The sequence below is a fragment of the Sphaerodactylus townsendi genome, linkage group LG11 (genome assembly GCF_021028975.2).
Source record: "Sphaerodactylus townsendi isolate TG3544 linkage group LG11, MPM_Stown_v2.3, whole genome shotgun sequence".
In the NCBI taxonomy this organism is placed as follows: Eukaryota; Metazoa; Chordata; class Lepidosauria; order Squamata; family Sphaerodactylidae; genus Sphaerodactylus; species Sphaerodactylus townsendi.
The window spans coordinates 71767618-71788456 of record NC_059435.1 but is presented as its reverse complement, the minus strand read 5'-3'; the positions used below and the strand labels follow the sequence as shown (position 1 = coordinate 71788456).

Sequence of the window (20839 nt, the reverse complement as noted above, 5' to 3'; positions counted from 1 at the left end):
TCCAGAAGTTTATGAATGTAAGCAAGAGGATTTCTGCTGCTTGGTAAAGTACTCACATTTAGGATCCCATTTAGATTCATACTCACATTTAGGATCAGATCCATCCGGACAGCTGAACCCAGCATCCTTTGCTGAGACCCAAGCTGCAAAGCAGTCGCTCTCGTCTAAAGTAATCGTCAACATCTGTGAAAAGAAAAGACCATCCGGAGGAAGGCAGCACAAAGCACATGATTACACGAGGCACAGAAGACCACCGGACATCTTGACACTGCATTTAGTATCTGTGCATTTGCTTTCACAGATGTAGAAGAAGAAGAGGAGTTTGGATTTATATCCCCCCTTTCTCTCCTGTAAGGAGACTCAAAGGGGCTTACAAACTCCTTTCCCTTCCCCCCCCCAACAAACACTCTGTGAGGAGGATGGGGCTGAGAGAGCTCCGAAGAACTGTGGCTAGCCCAAGGTCACCCAGCTGACGTGTGCTGGAGTGCACAAGCTAATCTGGTTCACCAGATAAGCGCCCACAGATCAAGTGGCAGAGTGGGGAAACAAACCCTGTTCTCCAGATTAGAGTGCACCTGCCTCCACTACACCACACTGGCATGCCATCGGAGCTGGCCTTCCTTGGTTTCCCCCTCTCCCCCATCCCTTATTTAGAATTGGCTAAGATGCCATGGGGATACTGTGTTGGGAAGTGTGTTTTTTTTTGCGTTTGAACTGTATTTGAACAGGCTGTCCGGAGAAGGTAAATTAAATGATCAATCAATCAATAATCCTTAAGAGGTTTTCAGCTGACAAAAATGTATATCGAGAGGCTGAGAGACCTCATGGGAGTTAAAAGGGGGTCATTATAGATCCCAGAGATTATCCCTGCTGATTAGTGCTTGGGATCTGCTACATTCCAGCCCAACTGCACCTTTATGTATTTAATTTATAGGCCACCCTTCCCCTTATGGGCTATGGGTAACTTACATCATTTAAAATACAATCAATATCAGTGTGTATGCCCCAGAAACTCCCGTTGGTCTCCAAGGTACTACTGGACTCGAATCTAGCTGTTCTGTGCAGGTCAACACGGCTACCCTCTGAAACTAGGGCCGTTTCTGCACCGCCATGCCGGGGGTTGGGTTGGCGTACATGACGCTGACCCAACCCCCCCAGGAACGTTCGCACAAACGGTCCCGGTTGCAGTGGGGAAGACGGCGCAGCCTCCGAGCAGGCTGCGCCGTCCCCCAAACGCCTTACTGTGTCCTCTGGTCTCCGGCGCGTCGCACAGGCCAGGGGACATGCCCCTCCTGCCCTGCATGACAGCTCGGAAGTCGCAGGGCAGGGGGGGGGGGTGTCCCCTGGCCTGTGCGATGCGCCGGAGGCCGGAGGACACAGTAAGGTGTTTGGGAAAGGGGGAGGGGAATGGCGCCTTCCAGCCGCTGCCGTTCGCATGGCAGCGGTTGGAAGCCGCTGTTTCCCAAAAACCTCGCTCGGGGAGCGAGGTTGGGAAACAGCGGCTTCGCACTGCTGGGGGGGAGCGAGGGCGGTGCGGCTGCGATGCAGCTGCGCCCCCCCCCCATGCGAACAGCTCCCTGGGGACAGCATTTTTGCCATCCCTAGGGCGCTGTTATTGGCCCGTGCAGAAAGGGCCTAGGACTGAAGAAACCTTGCTTGCAAATCCTCACTTAACAGATGATCCTGAGCCAGTCCCTTTCTCTGTCTAACCCACTCTATTCACAGGACTGTGGGAAGGAAAACAGAGAAGGGAGGAGCCATGTGTACACTGGAACAGATGAAAACACACTGAACATTCTTTCCTCTTCACTATAGATCAGGGGTAGGGAACCTGCGGCTCTCCAGATGTTCAGGAACTACAATTCCCAGCAGCCCCTACCAGCATGGCCAAGTGGCCAGGCTGACAGAGGCTGATGGGAATTGTAGTTCCTGAACATCTGGAGAGCCGCAGGTTCCCTACCCCTGCTATAGATCATTCCTAAAACCTTTTTCAATCCTGCAAAAATGGCAATGGAACTACTGCCAAAGGAACTGGATTTTGTTGGCAGCTGTATTTTAACTAGGGGTGTGATTCCTGGTATCAAACTAATAAAATGCTTTTCCCCAGTTGCAAGAGAGTCAGCTATCGTAACTGTCCATTATGGAAAACAATTAAAAGGAACAACTTACCCCGGTTTTCAGGTCTACGGAAAACCAGTTTGGCACGTACACCATTTTAAACCTTTTTTTAATCTCTTCCTCAAAGTCCACTTTCCCAAGGTCTTCTACTTTACAAGCCTGTGTTGGTGAACGACAAATATACAACAGTTACTCCATAAAGAAATGCCGTGAACAGAGGCCACGCTGACTGTTGGATGCTCTTGTGCTTGCTCAAACTAAATGCCTCGAGGCAGCTCAAAAGAGATAAGTAAAACAGGGTGCTGAAAACACATACTGGCACCCTTAACTGTCCCATACGCTTTGTACTATTGATTAGGTACTTGATAGGCGGGAGGTTTTTCCAAAGGTGGCCTCTGCATTATGAACAAGTATAGAGCAATTTTATCTCCAACACCTCTGCCCAAGGAGGTCCCCGTAAGTTGGCTACAAACGGATGACCCTTTCCACTACAACATTCAGCTCCTGTGTAAGGGGAACCACCCGAGGACAAGCAACCCAACAAGAGCATCAATCGCCCCACTCACCTTCAACACATCCCAGTATGCCACATTGTTATTCGTATCTTTGGTTAATATGTGTCTCTTGTCATTGAGAATGTGGCACTGAATAATGCTAGCCCCCCCTGGAAAGAGAGGGGGAAGAAAAAAGAAAGAGGTAGAGACTCTAATTTAGCTAGCAGACCACTCGTCCATCAACGATAACACAGAGACTAAACTGAGCTCTTGCATTATTTGTCAGTCGTCGCCAGAGCTGTACCGGGGAAAATGGCACCAGGGGGCAACACCTGCTCTGGGCGTCTCTCCCCCGCCCCAGTTACCTTAGCTGGTGGCTGCCTCCCTGCCACATAGCTGGGCCCACCTCAGGCCCCAGCACAGGGGGAGCAGCTGGGTGCCAGCTGGATTGCCACGCAACAGGACAGGCCGGGTGTGGGGACCCACTCAGTGCCCCCCAAGTGACCGAAAAGTGTGCGCTCGGAGACATGGGTTACCCCATGTTCCTATGGGCAGTATGCCCCTGGCCATCGCTGCCTCTCTGCCAGTACTGAAGGAATTTGCCCCAATATTACTGGTTACCTTTAATGACTTGGTCAGGCTGTGTGCAGAGGGGTGTAATTGGATTCGTGCAGTCGTTGTCATAGTCCCCGGAAGCCCTGAAGTTGTGAATTCCCTTCAAAGTCTGAGAAGAAAAGTGACATGAACGTGGTTAGAAGTTCTACAGATTAGAGTGCACCTGCTTTTAACCACTATACCACACTGGTGTGCCATCAGAGCTGGCCTTCCTTGGTTTTCCTCTCTCCCCCACCCCTTATTTCCTGAACCCTGAATCCATTACTCTATATCAGTGATTTTCAACCAGGGTTCTGTGATACCCTGGGGTACCGTGAGCATGTCCCAGGGGTACCGTGGCAATGCTAACCCCCCCCCCCTCACTTTTGTGGTGTCTCCTGCCGGCGCCAGCAAGGACATGGAGCTGGCTCAGGGCAGGGCCTGCCACAAGGTCAGCAGCCACTTCCTGCCCCCCCCCCCCAGTTCTTCCCTTCACCCTGGGAGGGGAAGGTGGGGGGTGGTGCAAGCAGGGGCATTGGGAGGGGAAGGTGGGGGGGATGGCAGGGGTACCATGAGATATGAAGAGTGAGGTCAAGGGTACTGTGACATCGAAAAGGCTGGTAAACACTGCTCTATATCCTAGTCTCTGAGGCAGCAGAAAACAAGTTTGCTCCTTCTTCAACATAGCATATCCCTTCAAATATTTAAACATAGCTATCATGTCCCCCCATAACTTTCGCTTCTCCAGACTAAACATCCCCAGCTCCCTAAGTCTCTCTTTGTAGGGCATGGATTCCAGACCTTTGACCATTTTGGTTGGACTTGATGGCACAGGTTGATGACACACAGGTTTCCATTTTTCCTTTTACAACACTTGATGGGGCCACACCCTTTTCCTTTGAGTTCTTTCCCTCAGCGAAGGTTTACTGGCTTCGTGTCCTTCAACTGTTCAGGACTCTCCTTCTTCCACTCTGGCTACCAGCCTCTAACTGCCACTCTCAACTGCGCCTCTCCCATGCCAACAGTGGAATTCTTTTTTTTTTAAATAGACACCCTGTCAATCAGAGTTCTCAGACCAGTATAAGGCATCTTCAGTTAGCTGTCCATCACACCCCTCTCCCTACAATGCAGTGATGCACAAAAGCCACTTCCTCCCTTCCCAAGGCACGCCAGTACAACAGTCAAGCGATATTCAAGTGCAAAGCAATTCTTACCCATTTGTTCACGGACGATTTAGTCGTGGCAACCCAAAGCGCTGGAGGAGGATCTGCTGATCGATCGAGTTCCATCTGATTAAGACATCGAAACGTGTTTACTTGGCACAGAACTCCGTTATAAGGCAGTGGGGAATACCAGTTAAAGCAAAATGACCGTTCCCGTAAAGTTTGTTTCCCACGCTAAAAGGACCAAGTCGTAAATATTACAAGTGCTTGAACTAGATTGGTACACTGGATCATCAGAACACACTGCACTGTTATAAAGTTTTCCGTTCACACTTAGGAAAAACTGAAGGCAGTAGGAAGACAGAAGACCTAACATGAAATGGGTTGACTCAATAGCAGAAGCCGTGGCCCTCAGTGTGTGTGACCTGAGCAAGGCTTTTTAATGATATATGTTTGGAGGTTAATAATTCACCATAATTCACCATAAGTCGCCATAAGTCAGAAGCAACTTGATGGCAATGTATTGTCGAAGGCTTTCACGGCCGGAATCACTTGGGTGCTGTGTGGTTTCCGGGCTGTATGGCCGTGTTCTAGCAGCATTCTCTCCTGACGTTTCGCTCCGATGATCCTCTGAAGATGCCAGCCACAGATGCAGGCAAAACGTCAGGAGAGAATGCTGCTAGAACACAGCCATACAGCCCGGAAACCACACAGCACCCAACTTGATGGCACTTACACACAACCAAATTCCTTATATGTTTTTAAAATATCTCTAATTACTATCTAAGATACTTAGGATTCAATTAGAATTTCACTGACTCTACATTAAATATTTTTGCTTTTTATGCACATCTTTGGTCCCTTTTAATTGTAAAAAAATAAACATAAAGTTTGGTGGAACAGATACAAGGATTGTCCTATTGATTCTAATTATCATTATTTATTAATTTATTGTATTGTCGAAGGCTTTCACAGCCAGATTCAACTGGTTGTTGTGGGTTTTCTGGGGTGTGTGGCTGTGGTCTGGTAGATCTTCAGATACACCTCTGAAGATGCCAGCCACAGATGCAGGCGAAACGTTAGAAACAAGATCTACCAGACCACGGCCACACAGCTCGGAAAACACACAACAACCAGTATTAATTTGTTATTAATACCTCAGGAGTCAACACATCAAAAATTACAGATTAAATTAAACAAACACTATCTGTCAGAAAAAGAATATCCCAGTGACGACAACTGTAATGTGTTACTGGGCAAACAAAAAAGCAACTTTTCAACCATTTCTTTCTCCATTAGCAAGCAAAAATATTGGACTGACGAAGAGTTCCAACTGTTGAATTACGAGAGACTTACTTTCTTATAGAAAGAATTCAACAAATAGTTAGGTAGATGCTTTATTGCACATGCTCTGCAAACATAATACCTCTAGTTCTATACGATACTTCTAAAATGGTCATGCAGAACAGCTGATAGAAGCAAGGAAGAATAAAAGATAATTTGATCAAGATATATAGCAAAAGCTAGCACGTTACCTTAAGAACTGGTGCCTTTTCTTCACAGATCAACACCCGGTTATCAGGATTCCGTAAATCTGTACAATATATCTTTCGGTCTCTTCCACCCGAATAAACATGAGTGAAGGCTTCGTTGACCTGCAGGGCCCAAACCCCTTCGTCATGGACTCTGTAGGTAGCTATGCACCTCTGCTGACCAAGAGACCAGAGCCTAATGGTCCCGTCAGAACTGCCAGAAAGACACTGTGACAGAAACAATAGATCCGTTTAACACCGCGATAAATATATACAACAGAACTAAGTGAATGTACAACTCTAAAGTTATTGTATAAGCAATTTGTATAAGCGCAATATAAGAAAGAAATGTTTTGGAGTCAGAAGCATAGAGTATAATATTTCACCAGGAAAGAGAGGATGTACAACTAGTTAGGCCTTGTCTAAAGGAAGTGTCGAATGCATACCTGCGTGCCATCTCTATTCAACAGCAAAGCTTTAACGTTGTCTGTGTGCCCTTTAAGTTTCATAAGCTTCGCACAGGTTCTGGGATCCCAAACCCTTAAAACCTGCAGAGGGGAAAAAATTCTCCTGAAATCAATCTCACTTTTGAAACCAAGATCATTTCCTTGAAGAAACATATTTGTAAGCCTTTCATGCCACAGCCGTTCTCATTTAAGAGTAGATATACCTTTGAACAAATATTCTCCTCATTCCCAAACACACAAAGGCAGGGGTGTCCAACCTTGGCCTTCCAGATATCCATGGACTACAAGTCCCATCAGCCCCTGCCTGCACTGCTAGCAGGGGCTGATGGGACTTGTAGTCCATGAACATCTGGAGGGCCAAGGCTGGACATCCCTGCACTAAGGAATGCCTACCTGAGGAGAAGACAATTCAGGAAGTACCTGAGCACCTGCTCTGGATGCAGCAAAGATACCAGCAGATGGACTGCTGAGCTCTGAATTGTTTTCAAGCAATGCCATCCCACATTATGTACAAGCAGTTTCCCACCCCCGCCAACTCGCCATTGGAACTCTTCTGGGGTTGGAAATTGAGAGTGCCAACATGAGGCAAGAATAAACGCACAGCAAAAGTGAGTCTACTGTGGTGAAACTCCTGTCCCTCGGCTCCTTCTACCTTGGTGGTAGGTTTCCCCGCAGAAAGAAACCAAGTGCAGATACTACAGAATTGATGTATGGCACACCCGGTTCCAGCAGCTAAGAAGGATATAACTACGTCACAAAGCCTGTGCAGTTCCAGTGAGAACTTTTTTGGATCAGAACAAATGAAACCTCTCCAAATTATAGGGATGCTTAGCCCAGACTAGCATGAACTCACAGCTCGGAAGGTAAGCATGTTTTGCCACTGTTAGTGTGACCCCCATGCTCAGAATGGGTTGACCCAGAAAGGGGTGGAGACTCAAAGCTGCAGAGCTCATGTAGTTTGGAGGAGACAAGGCTACCAGACTCAGACCTTGATTTGTACAAGCCCTTAACACCTTGTTAAGGCAACTGCAATGTTGTTGGGAACTAGTGGGAAGATAGTTGTTTGTTTTTGCTATGTTGTAAATGTTGGAGTTTATTGTTTCAGGGTTTTTTTTAATGTTTGTAATGGGTGAGAGTTCTCCTGGAAACCTTCATCATGTTGGATCCTGTTCATCAAGCCCTTGGAGTCTTCAGGAGCCAACCCACTTGCAAAGAAGAATTGGACTTGGCAGTATCAGTAGACTGTAAATATAAGGACTTGAAAATGCAACCTGAACAGGACTTTGAAGTGTGATGTAAATGTTGATGTTTGATGTTATATGTTAAGAAAGTAGACCATTTTGTTTTTAAAATTTGTTGCAGCACACTCATTCCAAGTTCTGCCCCACAGAACCCACAAGTTGAGGTTACATTCGCACTTGGATGGAGATCACCAATGAAGTCTAGTTTTACTCAACAATGGCAGGCAATGGCAAACCACCTCTATTCATCTCCTGCCCTGAAAAACCCATTTGGGGTTGCCGTAAATCATCTGCAACTTGCCAGCACTTTATAAATTTTTCATTAAAATAGTCAAGATAGGAATTTTTGAAGCCAACATTCCAATTTGCCCAAACAAGCATGTTAATAACTTCAAAATGAATTCACACCTACACTTGTTTTTGGCAAGGCTTGAGCTGAGGGGAAAGAGTCTTGCTTACCTTTTCAGTGGACCCTGATACGATTACTGTTCCCATCTGATTCATGGCAAGGCTGTAGATAGAATCTTTGTTCCCACTGAGAGACGAAGCTATTGAAAACAATACAGCGGCATTTTGCATCAAGTATTTCAAACAGCTTCAAACCAAGTACTTAAAATGACTGATTCTGTAATGAACACAGAATTTAGGGAATCAGAAAGAAAAGACTCTTCAAGGTGTTGGAGATTACATATCCCTTTATCAGCTTCAATGCCATTACTAGTCGTTGTCATGAACACAGCAGACGCCGAGAATGTGATGTCCAGTGCGAACAGCTAAATTTTAAACAAAAATCCAGTCTGCTCATATTAGCATTTATTCAACTAGTTGAATAAACTGTATGAATAAATTAAAATATGTACAGGTAGAACTAAAGGTGGGAAGTTAAGGCTGGAAATGTGTAGCTTCCATCAGGTGGCGTTCTTAGACTACAACCCAAAAGGTATTCACCGTTATTTCCTACCTAAATGAAAGACGGTGCTTCAAACAGGAGGAAAATCTGTTCCCCTTATGGTTCAGTATGAACCCCATGAGGACAACGCATTCGCATGCAAAAACTCTCATCCCATCTCGGACACCGTTCTTAGAATAAAGATACCCCACCCTCGCCTGCTTTCGTGATAAGCGTTTTTCTAGTCTGAGTAGACTTGGTTGGCTGTCGTTTTCAGAACTGCCCCAACACTCTCTCTTTAATCTTGTTACGGTCATATCTCTTTTGTTTTATCAGGGTGCTACAGCGACTAAGTAAAGAGCTACCGTCACATTATCTCAGCAGGATAGCTGCCGCCTAGCTGATTAACAGACAGAAGGGGGGAGGACAGATAAGAAGCTGAAAACAGACCATTTTCATCCTAGCAAAAAAAGTATCTTGCATAGATTATCGAGTGCTTCGCTCCCCTCGGACACTTACTTGTGACAGTGTTATTTGAGGCAGTCAGTGCTGTTAGCGTATTTACATCCCAGAGGAATATCTGTCTGTCCAGGCCAGCAGACGCAACCAGCTCTTTATCTTTTGCGTATGCCAAGGCTTTCACATAATCCTGAAGCAGAGAACACAAACCAGTGTGACAACATGGAACTAAAAAGCACATGTGCCTAGCATGTGGCACGGCCGATTTCACTACCACAGTTTTTACTTCTAATGGCATTTTTAAATACTTCTTGATATTACCTTATGCGTCCTTAGTGTGGACATGCAAAATCCCTTGTGTGCATTCCATACTTTAACAGTAGTGTCGGAAGAAGCAGATATTACTAGAAGGAAAAAGGTTGCAATAGGTTATTTCTCTATAGTAAGACACACGGTCAATGTTTCTTTTCAAAAGTAGAAGTCTTGGCGCATTCTGTTTAATTGGAAATAATTGTTTACTGATGGATATTACTTTGGAAAGTAGGCAAAAAAAAGATACATGAGCCAGAGGAATGGGACTGCTAGCCACCTATGCTTCACTACTGCTGCCTGTTCCTCCTGCTGCGGTTCTCTATCCGAGCCACAGTCTTTAACTTTGGGATCTTAAAACCTTCATTCTTCCACAAACTGGGAACACTGAATGGCAACATTCAGGCTTACTGAGTAGTGTAGTGCTGATCAGCATGTTGTTGAAGGTGGGACATTCCCTTTTTAGAGGGCAAAGAGTGTTTTCTCCAAGATGGGTTCCGTTTGAGCTCCTCCTTGAAAATTATTCAGAAACTGCAGGTTATGATGAATGCATACCTCAGTTCATGCCATAATGACTATATCATACTAAGTGCCTTCCAGCATATTCCAAGGTGCTGATTACTCACAATACACAGTAAATGGCTCTAGGTATCCCACAATTTAGGGAGCACCGTCTCTAATATGAACTGATCCGGGAATTCTCTCGTCATGGGAAAATACACCCAGGTCCGCTTGGAAACAGGGCCTTTTCTGAAATGGAACTTCAGCTCTGTATTCCCAGCTCTGGGAGAGGACCACTACTTTATAGCTTCCAGTGCCAGATAGAAACATTTGTGGTGTTCATTTCCTGTCTTAAGATTTTGCTGATAGCGCCAGTTTATCATGGCCTGCTCTTTCATGCTGGGATTTTAAAGACTTGGACCCCTTTATATCTTCCTCCAATGGAGAAAGTCTCTCTTGAGACAAAGTCTTCACAGAAAAAAGTTACTGGATCAAGCTTAGTGCAAAGGAGTTGTACAATATTGTGCAAACTGCTCTCTGCATATATGTGGGATCCCTAGCTTTGCCTCTCCAGAAAAAGAAAGTGGCCTGCTTTATGGCATTACTGCAAGATTTGTAAAGTGCTTTAAGAACCTAAGAAAATCACAGCATACTTATTACCGTCCCGCTCTCAACCCTAATATCCTAATAAGTCTTGTACCATCAAAAAAGGAAAAAGAAGGTACTTACAAGTTTTGCCATTGCAGCAGAGTACAATGTCATTCACCCAGTCTGTGTGATGTTCCATAGATGCTATATAAGGGTCTTGCTGAAATTAAAAATTGTATTATGAGATCTTGTAACCGGGTTCTTTGAGAAACCTCTGAAGGTCATTTGTGATCTCTGACAATTTTGGCTGTGGTTCAACACAATTATACTTCACAGCCAAAATGATTCAATTAATTTCCCTCAGCAAGTTGAATAAAGAAGCCAGAACCTAACTCTCATTACACTATCATAATTACTAAAAAGTTATACGTGCAAGTTGTATTTAGTTTCATTCCCAGTTACATAAATGACAGTGAGCTTATTGCTGTAAGCCTGCCATTCATTTTCATCAGCTAAGGACTTAAAATCATGGAAGAGGCCAAGCTAAACTGTAGCCAGACATGACAGACACCTTTCCAACGGCTGACAACGCAGCAAAAAACAAGATCTTCAAAACTTACAGAAATTACATTGGCTGGTTGGCCGGTTGCCAACCTTCCAAGCACATCTTTTAAAAACAAGCCATTAATTTGTATGTTTGCTTTACCTTGTGCTGGTTGACACTCCATATCCTGATAATGGAGTCACGGCCTGCTGTAAAGAGTCTGTTTAATGCTGGATCCAGCTGCAGTGCATTTACGCCGTTCCGATTGTACTTCTCCACTTCATCTCTAATTACATAGGAGACCTAAAATGTGTTGACACGTTTCCAGTTAAAGCATTAAGAACCTACAGATGAGGGCACTTCACTCGAGCCGCTCATTTTCAACAATGCTTCCATTATCCTTTTTTTTAAAGTCATGAATGCCTGTAAGAGACATATGCCTCACATTAAATTAAAACAATAATTGAGAAGAGAGTAAAACCTCAATATCAAATCACTAAAATACCTCAAGCAGAGGAAGCAGTCTTTCACTTCTGTACTTGGTAACATATACAAACAGAATACTGTATAACTTTTCCAAAGGAATGGGTGGGATCTATGAAATGTAGATAGATTTTAAAAAAAAATATATATATATACTATATATATATAGTAATTTCTATTATTTACAGGAATGTTAAATGGAGCAAAAACCATGCTCATTTTGGAATCTAACAAATTCTAAATGTTTTGGGAGAATATGACCCACAGTCCTTTATGGAAGGGAAGCCTCAGGAGTTGCTTACAGTAGTTGTCTACAGATTAAGAAGAAGAATTTGGATCTATACCCACCTTTCTCTCCTGTAAGAAGACTCAAGGTGGCTTACAAACTCCTTTCCCTTCCTCTCCCCACAACAGACACCTTGTGAGGTAGGTGGGGCTGAGAGAGTTCTGAGAGAACTGGGACTAGCCCAAGGTCACCCGGCAGGAATGCAGGAGTGCGGAAACACATCTGGTTCACCAGATAAGCCTCTGCTACTCAGGTGGAGGAGTGGGGAATTTGTTTGAAGACTCTGCTACTGGTGAAATTTCCTTGTGTGAGTCTAGCAACTTGCGCAAAGGAGGAGGAACATATGCCCAGGACTGCATCAGCACCTTTTCCCATCTATCTCCCCTCCTCCATATGCACAAACATGAATGCTTGCTCTGGACAGAAAAGGGGAATGTTACTGACTTTCTTCCTGCATGACACCTATTTACCTCTTAGAGAAAAAACACCAGAGACAACATAATTTCTGTCTGCCTGCCAAGCTATAATCTGGGGTGGTGGTTTGATTTTCAAAAGGGTTCACCACTAGAGCACGGCAGACATCCTTTGAAGCAGTGATTTCATACTAGCTGTAGCTGGCAGCTCCTAATGCTCATTCAATAACAGTACAGTATTTCTCACACCCTTCAAAACCAGCAGCTGTGGCTGAGAATATGATTTACCCTCTTTTCGGTCACCCACACGATAATCGCAGCTTGTAAATCAGCCACCAGCATCAAAAACCTGGAAAGGATCCCCCCCCCCTCCCCAGATCACTAAACTCATCTCTTGCTTCAGGTGTTAGTACTTGTGCATCAGAATGTAGAAGGACAGATTTGTGGCTGGGTTCGTGGAAACACACAAATGCATATTACAATAAGAACAGTTCTATTTGTTTGGTTGAGGGATTTATGCCCCGCCCTTCCCCAACAAGTCAGGATCAGGGCGGCTTCCAGCAAACACAACAGTACATAAAAGAAAAACCCTGCTGGATCAGACCAAGGCCCGGCAGTCCAGCAGTCTGTTCACACACAGTGGCCAGCCAGGTGCCTCTAGGAAGCCCACAAACAAGACAACTGCAGCAGCACTATTCTGACTGTGTTCTGCAGCGTCAAATATAATAGGCATGCTCTTCTGATACTGGAGAGAATACATATGCATCGTGGCTGGCAGCCATTTTGACTAGTAGCCACGGATAGCCCTATCCTCTACAAACAGATCTATTCCCCTCTTAAAGCCTTTCCAGTTGGCAGCTACTACTCACATCCTGGGGCAGGGAGTTTCCTATGCACTGTGTGAAGAAATACTTCCCTTTGTCTGTTTTCAATCTCTCATCCTTCAGCTTCAGCAAATGACTCAATGAATCCTCCCTAAAAGTGTGGCTTCGTAGTACTTTGCCATGTGATTTATGATGGGTGATGGGGTGGCAATATAGCACAGGGCTTCTTTTGGGGTGACACCAAAAAAGTGGGGGCGAACTCTTATCTGGGGAACTGGGTTTGTTTCCCCCTTCCTGTACTTGAAGCACGCTGGATGACCTGGGGCCAGTCATAGTTCTCTCAGAACTATCTCAAGCCTCACCTACCCCACAGGCACCTGTTGTGGGGAGAGGAAGGGAAGGGGTCTGTAAGCCACTTTAAGATTCTTTATGGTTGAGAAAAGCGGGGTATAAATCCAAACTCTTCTTCTTCCTCCAAGAACAGAAGAAGAGTGCTTTTTTCACTTGAAATCTATTGGGACATCTTGACCTTCGGCTGCAAGACATATTTGTAGATCAGCTTCCATGGCAATGTTTGTTTATTTATTTATTTATTATTGGGTTTTGTATACCGCCCTACCCCCAAAGGGCTCTGGGCAGTGAACAACATAAATCACATATATACAATAACCCTTAAATACATTAAAACAATTTAAAACGCAGCGATCAATGTTAGTGGCCTTTTCTCCTGCTGAGTCCCTTTTCGCAACACCTCTCCGATTTCCTTACCAGGAATACAAGGGCTTTTATATATATTACTGGTACAACCATTTCCACCCCTATTTGTATCTGATGAAGGAAACTTTGACTATTAAAAAGCTCATACTCTGACAATCTTGTCAATCCCTGGAGTCGAGTCTAACTCTTTTGAGGTGTGTGACTGGGCCACACACTAACAGTGTGTGACTGGCCCAAGGTCGCCTAGCATGATTCGAGTTCAACACTCTAAGCCATAGGTGTCAAACTTGCAGCCCTCCAGATGTTATGGATTAAAGTTCCCATCATCCCCTGCCAGCATCATGCTATGTTATAGTGCTCTAAGCACTACATATCACTGGCTAAGGGTTAAAGAGGTTCAGGAAAGGATCTGAGAAGGGGGAAGGGAGGGCCGTGGAATGTGGCAGAGGAAAGAGCAGCAAACAAGATCAAAGAAAAGGGGATACGGAAGGGGACAGCAAGCAGAGCAGCAAGCAGGCGCCAGGGCACCCATAGGTCTGAGATGGCGGATGCAGATAAGGAAGTTTCACAGGATTTCCTAAACCCTGTAAAATCTGCTGATGGGTTTGGTCATTTCACTAGACGGATAAAATTCCAAGGGCAACAGTGCATTGCATAATAGGCAGAGAGACCATTAGTCCCATTTACTCCACCATAAATGTCTGAGAACTGCAATCAATTGCCAGCTAATGACCACAATCTGCAATTTTCCTATTAGTGAGAAGACCCTAGAGACCCAACGTCACATGCTCATTTAGGCATTATTAGTACAGTGGGCATGGCATACTGGCGAAGAGAATGAGCTACGGTTTAGGAAGACCCTGGTTCAAACCTCTTGCTACAAAATCACTAGGTAAGCATCAGACAAGTTTCTCTCCCAGCCTCACTTTACTGAATAACAACACTGGCCTACCTGTAAAGATTACAAGATAACCTGTGTAAACATTTTGAAGACTTGAAACATTATACGATGCAATGTATCAAATGCCCAAAATACATTCCTGTATTAGTTATAAGTCACAAAAGGCAAAACACCAGGTCATTACTGACCCATGGGGTGATGTCACATCATGACATTTACTAGGCAGACTATGTTTATGACAGTGGTGACGAACCTATAGCACGGGTGCCAGAGGTGGCACTCAGAGCCCTCTCTGTGGGCTCACACGCACAGAGTACGTCAAGTGGGGGTAAATTGCTCCCCCTCACACACACATCTAGGCTGGCCTGGGCCGCTGGACTTGATGTGCGTGCACCTCAGTGAGCAGGCAGGACTTAGCTGGAGGCCTGGTGCCTGTGCTCCAGGTGGCTGCTGCCCTATGGGGGGAGGAAAGAGGCAGCAGAGATGCTAGAGAGGCACATAGTGGCGCATGTGGGACTTGCTGGAGGCTACAGCAGGCTGGCCCCTGCTTGAGGGTGTTATTCAGGTTAAATTGCTGCATTGGCACTTTGCGATAAATAAATGGGCTTTGGGTTGCAATTTGGGCATTCTGTCTCGAAAAGGTTCTCCATCATTGGTTTATGGGGTGGTTTGTCATTGCCTTCCCCAGTCGCCTATACTTTACCCCAGCAAGAGGGGTACTTGGAAGGCAGAGTCAACCTTGAGCCAGCTGCCTGAAACTGACTTCCGCTGGGATAGGACATGAGCAGAAGTTGAACTGCAATACTGCAGCTTACTACTCTGTGCCATGTAGCTCCTTGCTAGAAGTCCTACACAGGAACTATTTCTGCTAGAAAGGCCCGATTCAGAAGGCGTGGGGTGGGGGGGGGGGGCACCAGTTAGTATTCCCCTTCTGTAGCTCCCATCCCCTTCTTTGGCCTCTGGATAAGCATCATCAGGGAGAGAAACGAGATTAGCCACAGGGATCTCCAGTTGCTGATCTTTAAACTAAACCACTGAAATGCCTAATAAAGTCTTTTGATTCAAACTAAACACTGGCCATTAACTGTTGGCTCAGGTGAAGTTCAGTGGCAATGTCATCATTTTCATTTACATAGGAGAAGAAGCGTGCAAAAGATTAACAGGGGTTGCCTGGGGTAGCATGAGAAAAACTGCACACCTCATTTATCTTAAGGCAGTGGTGGCGAACCTTTGGCACTCCAGATGTTATGGACTACAATTCCCATCAGCCCCTGCCAGCATGGTGAATTGGCCATGCTGGTAAAGGCTGATGGGAATTATAGTCCATAACATCTGGAGTGCCAAAGGTTTGCCACCACGGTCTTAAGGGGAGGGCTTTTGTTGGAGTATTGGGTAAAGAAGACTTCTGAGTCTGAAAAGAGCATAGACTGTTGATCTAAAGATTCTGCGTATTACATGAAATAAGTATTCATCCAAAACTACTCCTTTAGAATACAGCAAAGCTGTCAACATTTACCACTCTAATACTATAAGCAGTGTTGACTAGAACTCCAGCACTACAATCCATGAGGGGAGGAGCCAAATGGAATCTTGGGAGGGGCACGAAGCAATGCAAATGCGGGTTCCCACTTTGCGGGTCGAGAGACAAATGAAGCAACCAAGCCTGGAAACCATGTGCACACAGCAACACTCTTTGGCTTCAGGAGCCAGCACCCATGGAAGTAGTCCAAGGGTGGTGTTGACTTTAGTAGACTTCCACAGGATTTTCAGCCTGAGAACATCCCCTACACTGCCTGGTAACCTATGCCACATTTTAGTGTGTCATACCCCTTAGGCGGCAATAAGGGTTTCCTGGTCAGCTGGGAAGTTCTTCAGTTTTCAAAGCTCCCATTGCTACCTGAAATCTCTAAAGAGGTGGCCTGGCCGCTCCATGGAACTGCTCTCCCCTGGTGGACTGCACTGTCAATATCAATTTAGACAAGCTATACATCACCCTGTTCAGTTTCTCTTCAGGATGTTTCATGAATGCAGCAGAAGTAAAGCACAAGAACGGATTTCCTTGATTTGTTCTTGGAAAAAGAATTATCACTGACAGAGAGCAGCAGTGGCATAGTGGTTAAGAGCAGGTGCATTCTAATCTGGAGGAACTGGGTTTGATTCCCCGCTCTGCCGCCTGAGCTGTGGAGGCTTATCTGGGGGATTCGGATTAGCCTGTGCGCTCCCACACACACCAGCTGCGTGACCTTGGGCTAGTCACAGTTCTTCGCAGCTCCCTCAGACCCACCCACCTCACAGGGTGCTTGTTGTGAGGGGGGAAGGGAAAGGAGATTGTAAGCTCCTTTGAGTCTCCTACAGGAAAGAAAGGGGGGAGATATAAATCCAAACTCTTCTTCTCTTACTCCAAATATATCCAACATCTTTGTAAACACAAAGCATTTATATTTTTGGCCAGGACCCAAAGTGCTCTGCTACGCATGGTGTTCTGTAACATCCACAGGAGTTTTCCAACTCCCAAAGTGGCAAACATCAAAAAGGAGCCAGGAAAAAATGTGATTCATTTGTACAAGTGCAGGCACTCCATATTATTTTAAGCCCTCAGGATTTGATTACACGCATTCAAACTCAATGGCCACCAGTTGCCCAGCAAATATGGGTTTTGCTTCACTTTTAAGAAAACATAAGTGAAAGTTTTCCAGCACCTCTTGAAGAGCCTCCAATTATTTGTTAACCTGGGAACTGGCATTGATGCCTTCTTTCCATTTTTCAACAGCATCCCATGAAAAATGGAGGTGAATCATCCACTCTTTGGGCAAGCACAAAATGTATTGGTCTTGGCCATTGATTAGAACCAGTCAGTGGTGGCGAACCTTTGGCACTCCAGATGTTATGGACTACAATTCCCATCAGCCCCTGCCAGCATGGCCAATTGGCCATGCTGGTAGGAAGACTGATAAGAGGTATGATCCCACTAGCTTATCTGGAGATATGCCAAAGGTTCAGTCCTACAACTATGGAATTGTCTGAGAAAAGTAATGCACTCTCATGCACAATTCTACCAACAATTTCTAATTCCCTGAAAGGAAAATATAAATACAAATAAGAATTGTACAAAAAACTGATGAAGTCACAATCCACCAAACCACTGTCTTGGTCACATCTGGTTATCTATAAAATATCTGCAAATGTTCTGTGTGTTAGCTACAGAAGTACAGCACAGACTGTGTGTATATGAATTTCTTAAACAGAAAATCTGCATTGTGAAATGAACAAGTCTTATATCAGTAGACAGCATTGCCTTTGAACAGATCAGTGAAAGCTAAATAGCCCTGACAGCCATCAAATTAAGTAGCTACTACAGGATAGGACAATGTAATAGAGAAGACCATTTCAAGTGATTGCACACCTGCTTACTGCCAACAGAGGACTAAGAATTGGATGCTATTGGGATTGCATTTCTGGAAGCAAGATAGGAACAAAACTCCTTGTACTGAATCCTACTGGCTCTGCCACCGAGCCACAGCTCTATAGGAAAGACTGGATGAGAGCAGGTACAAAAGCCATTGGAAATCTTTGCTGACAAAAGGACCTAGCAGGAGACCTCTACATACAAATATTTTACTTACAACAGATATCCCACTGTGCAGTGTGACTGACCATCTCAACAGTCACCATGCTTAACCAGGAGGGACAACTTGTATTGTGTTCTCTTTTACTCTACAACCTGTAGCAAGATTTGCATGCTTACTGGAACCTTGCATGCATGAATGTCTGTGAATAGGTTAAGTGTTACGAGGGAACTATGTATAACTGTGCAACTCCCCCTCTCTTGATCTTGGAAAGTTGCTGTGCTGCATAACTCTTTCCTTGGCTGCCAGACGTCTTATCAAAACCACCATTCCCCCCCTGTTCTTGCCAAAGAATAGTAAATTTGAGGAAAGAAAGATACACAAAAGTGACTTAATTCTGAAGTCACTCTCATTCAGTATGCCTCAATATTTTGGGTAAAAGAAAAGAATAACACTCATCGCTTTCTTTCTTAACTTCTCTACTGAATAACTAAGTAACCAGTTAGTTGAGTCAAATAGAGAAGGACAGCAGTGACTTCTCTCTCACTGTTGTATAAGGTTTCTATTTAGAGCTTTTTTGTGCCTGTTGACAGCAGAACCAACAGGCAGAACATGACAAATGAAACACATACCTGGGTTCCTGACACCTATATATACTACATAAAATGAGGAGGTATAGAGGGCTAAAATTCTGGACAGCAATGCTCCAAAGTGGAAGAGAGAGAAAAGATAAATATATTTCAACACTTCCCTACGTAAATTACTTTTTTAATTCATGTGATGAGCCACATTATTCTACAGACCAGGAAGAGATTATCCGGTTGCTCCCTTTCATTTATTTACCTGTTTTAAGATTTTTATGTTTTTTGTATGACTTTATGTTGTTTCGCAGCACTCTGAGACCCTCTCCGAGGGGGATAGGAGGCGGTAGACCAAATTATATCAAGTTTAATAAATAATAATAATAATAATAAAATAATAATAATACCACCAAAAGAAAAACATTCAAGAATTCCCACCATTCCCTTCCCAATTATCACAACTTTCCTCCAAGGGACTCTACAGTGATCCTATGAAGTGGGAGAGGCGAAGTGAGAGAGAGGAAAACAGCACAAACATAGAGCTAACTCAAGGTCACATAACAAGCTTCATGGAAGGGTAGGCATGTGAACCTAGACAGGCACCTCTATGAAGCTTCAGCTGTACAGAATGTTACCACTCGTTCCACACTGGAACACGAACAGTTTGGATTTATACCCTGCTTTTCACAACCACAAGAAGTCTTGAGGCAGCTCACAAACTCCTTCCCTTCCCCATAAGAAGCACCTTGTGAGTTCGGTGGGGCACAGAGAGTTCTGAGAGAACTGTGACTGATCCAAGGTCACCCAGCAGGCTTCATGTGGTGGAGCAGGGGATTGAACCTGGTTCAATACATTAGAATCCACCACTCTTAACCACTACGTCACTCAATTGTGACCACAACCACAAGAACGTCACAAGGGGGCCTTCCATTCGAGGCGCAGCCATGATGGCCCCCCCCCCATCACCCATTAACAATCCGGGCCTGCCCTTCGTGTCCTGCACACGCAGAACCATTTCGCTTGCAATAGCGTGGAACAGGATCCTGGACGAAATGAACCGCTACTCTGATCAAGCCCGACCTTCCTTGTCATGGAACGTCCCTTCCTTCTCATGGGGGTTTCCGGAATCCCAAGAGTCGTCGGGGAGGGGGGTATTTTAAAGGGAAGGCAAACATTTCCTTGGAGATTTACCTGTCGCCTAGAAACACTCGGACCAGCCCGCCCGGCGCCCCCCCGCTGCCCTTCCAGTCCGCCTCCTTACCCAAGGCGCCCCCGCCTTCACTCTCATGGTTCACTTCTCCTGTCCGCCTCGGGCTTCCTCTTCCTTCCGCGCCTCCCCAGCCACGCGTCAGCGCCCTCCCACCCTCCCCTTCCCTCAGCCCTCTTCCGCCGGCCCCCTCACACGCCTCTCACCTGCACTTTCCGCCGCCCCGCCGTGTTCTGTCGGTGATGCGCCGCCATCTTGCATGTTGACACTATGTCGTCATGTCCGAGGAAAGGGCTTCAACCGGCCCGGAAGTCCCGCCCGCTTTCCAACTCAAGCCGGCGAGCGCGGTATGGGTAGAGATGGGAGGCGGGCCGGTTGAGAGCAAGTGGAGGCGTGGCTTGCACGGTTGCCATGGCCGCGACTATTGCGCAAGGCGGTGCCGCGACAACGATAACGCGGGAAAAGGGCCGGTTTTCTCGCGAGAACACGCGCGAAAAGGGCGGGGATAACTAAAGAGACGGGGAAAGGTGACCGTTTCGGCGGTTGGAAGCTAAACTGCGCGCGCTGCTCCAACCGGCAGAAAGGAGCGCTCGCGCATGCGCACCTAGTTTGTGACGCTTCCACCAGGATTTCTCACCCTCGCTCTTCTATGGATTGATTGAGGAGATTTCTATAGCGCCCTTCCCTTTTCAGGCGCTTCAGGCTCCACTCTCCGTTAAAACAATATACATTATAAATAATTTAATACCTACAATTTAAAATACAAAGTTAAAAGATGTAAACTACAAAAATAATTTTAAATATTTCTTGAGGCAATTAGTCCATCATGCACAGGTCCCTCTTTTCACTATAACATCGAGTATTTAAACTGGATGGGACTCCAGCAGAGGGACCAGTAAACAATACAGTAGATAAGATTTCCTCCAGATGTGCTGTGAGGGCCATGATGCCTGCATGAGGAG

The 20839-nt window shown here is 45.4% G+C and overlaps 1 protein-coding gene across 2 annotated transcripts in view; it reads right to left on the bottom strand.

Moving 5' to 3' along the window:
- Nucleotides 1-20235, bottom strand: part of WDR48 (WD repeat domain 48) — a 30055-nt gene extending 9820 nt beyond the window's left edge. Inside the window, exons 1-13 of one of the 2 annotated variants that reach the window (XM_048511325.1) lie at nt 20084-20235; nt 11062-11202; nt 10497-10575; nt 9279-9361; nt 9018-9147; nt 8069-8157; nt 6348-6449; nt 5905-6129; nt 4421-4495; nt 3234-3336; nt 2685-2782; nt 2170-2277; nt 87-183 (exon numbers count right to left, since the gene is read on the bottom strand). In XM_048511325.1, the coding sequence (XP_048367282.1) occupies nt 87-183; nt 2170-2277; nt 2685-2782; nt 3234-3336; nt 4421-4495; nt 5905-6129; nt 6348-6449; nt 8069-8157; nt 9018-9147; nt 9279-9361; nt 10497-10575; nt 11062-11202; nt 20084-20131 (1378 nt within the window). In that variant the 5' untranslated portion in view covers nt 20132-20235. Of the gene's footprint in view, nt 1-86; nt 184-2169; nt 2278-2684; nt 2783-3233; nt 3337-4420; nt 4496-5904; nt 6130-6347; nt 6450-8068; nt 8158-9017; nt 9148-9278; nt 9362-10496; nt 10576-11061; nt 11203-19931; nt 20016-20083 lie in introns of those variants that run through there. The other variant, XM_048511326.1, reaches the window with a different exon arrangement.
- Between the last annotated feature and the right edge of the window lie 604 nt (nt 20236-20839).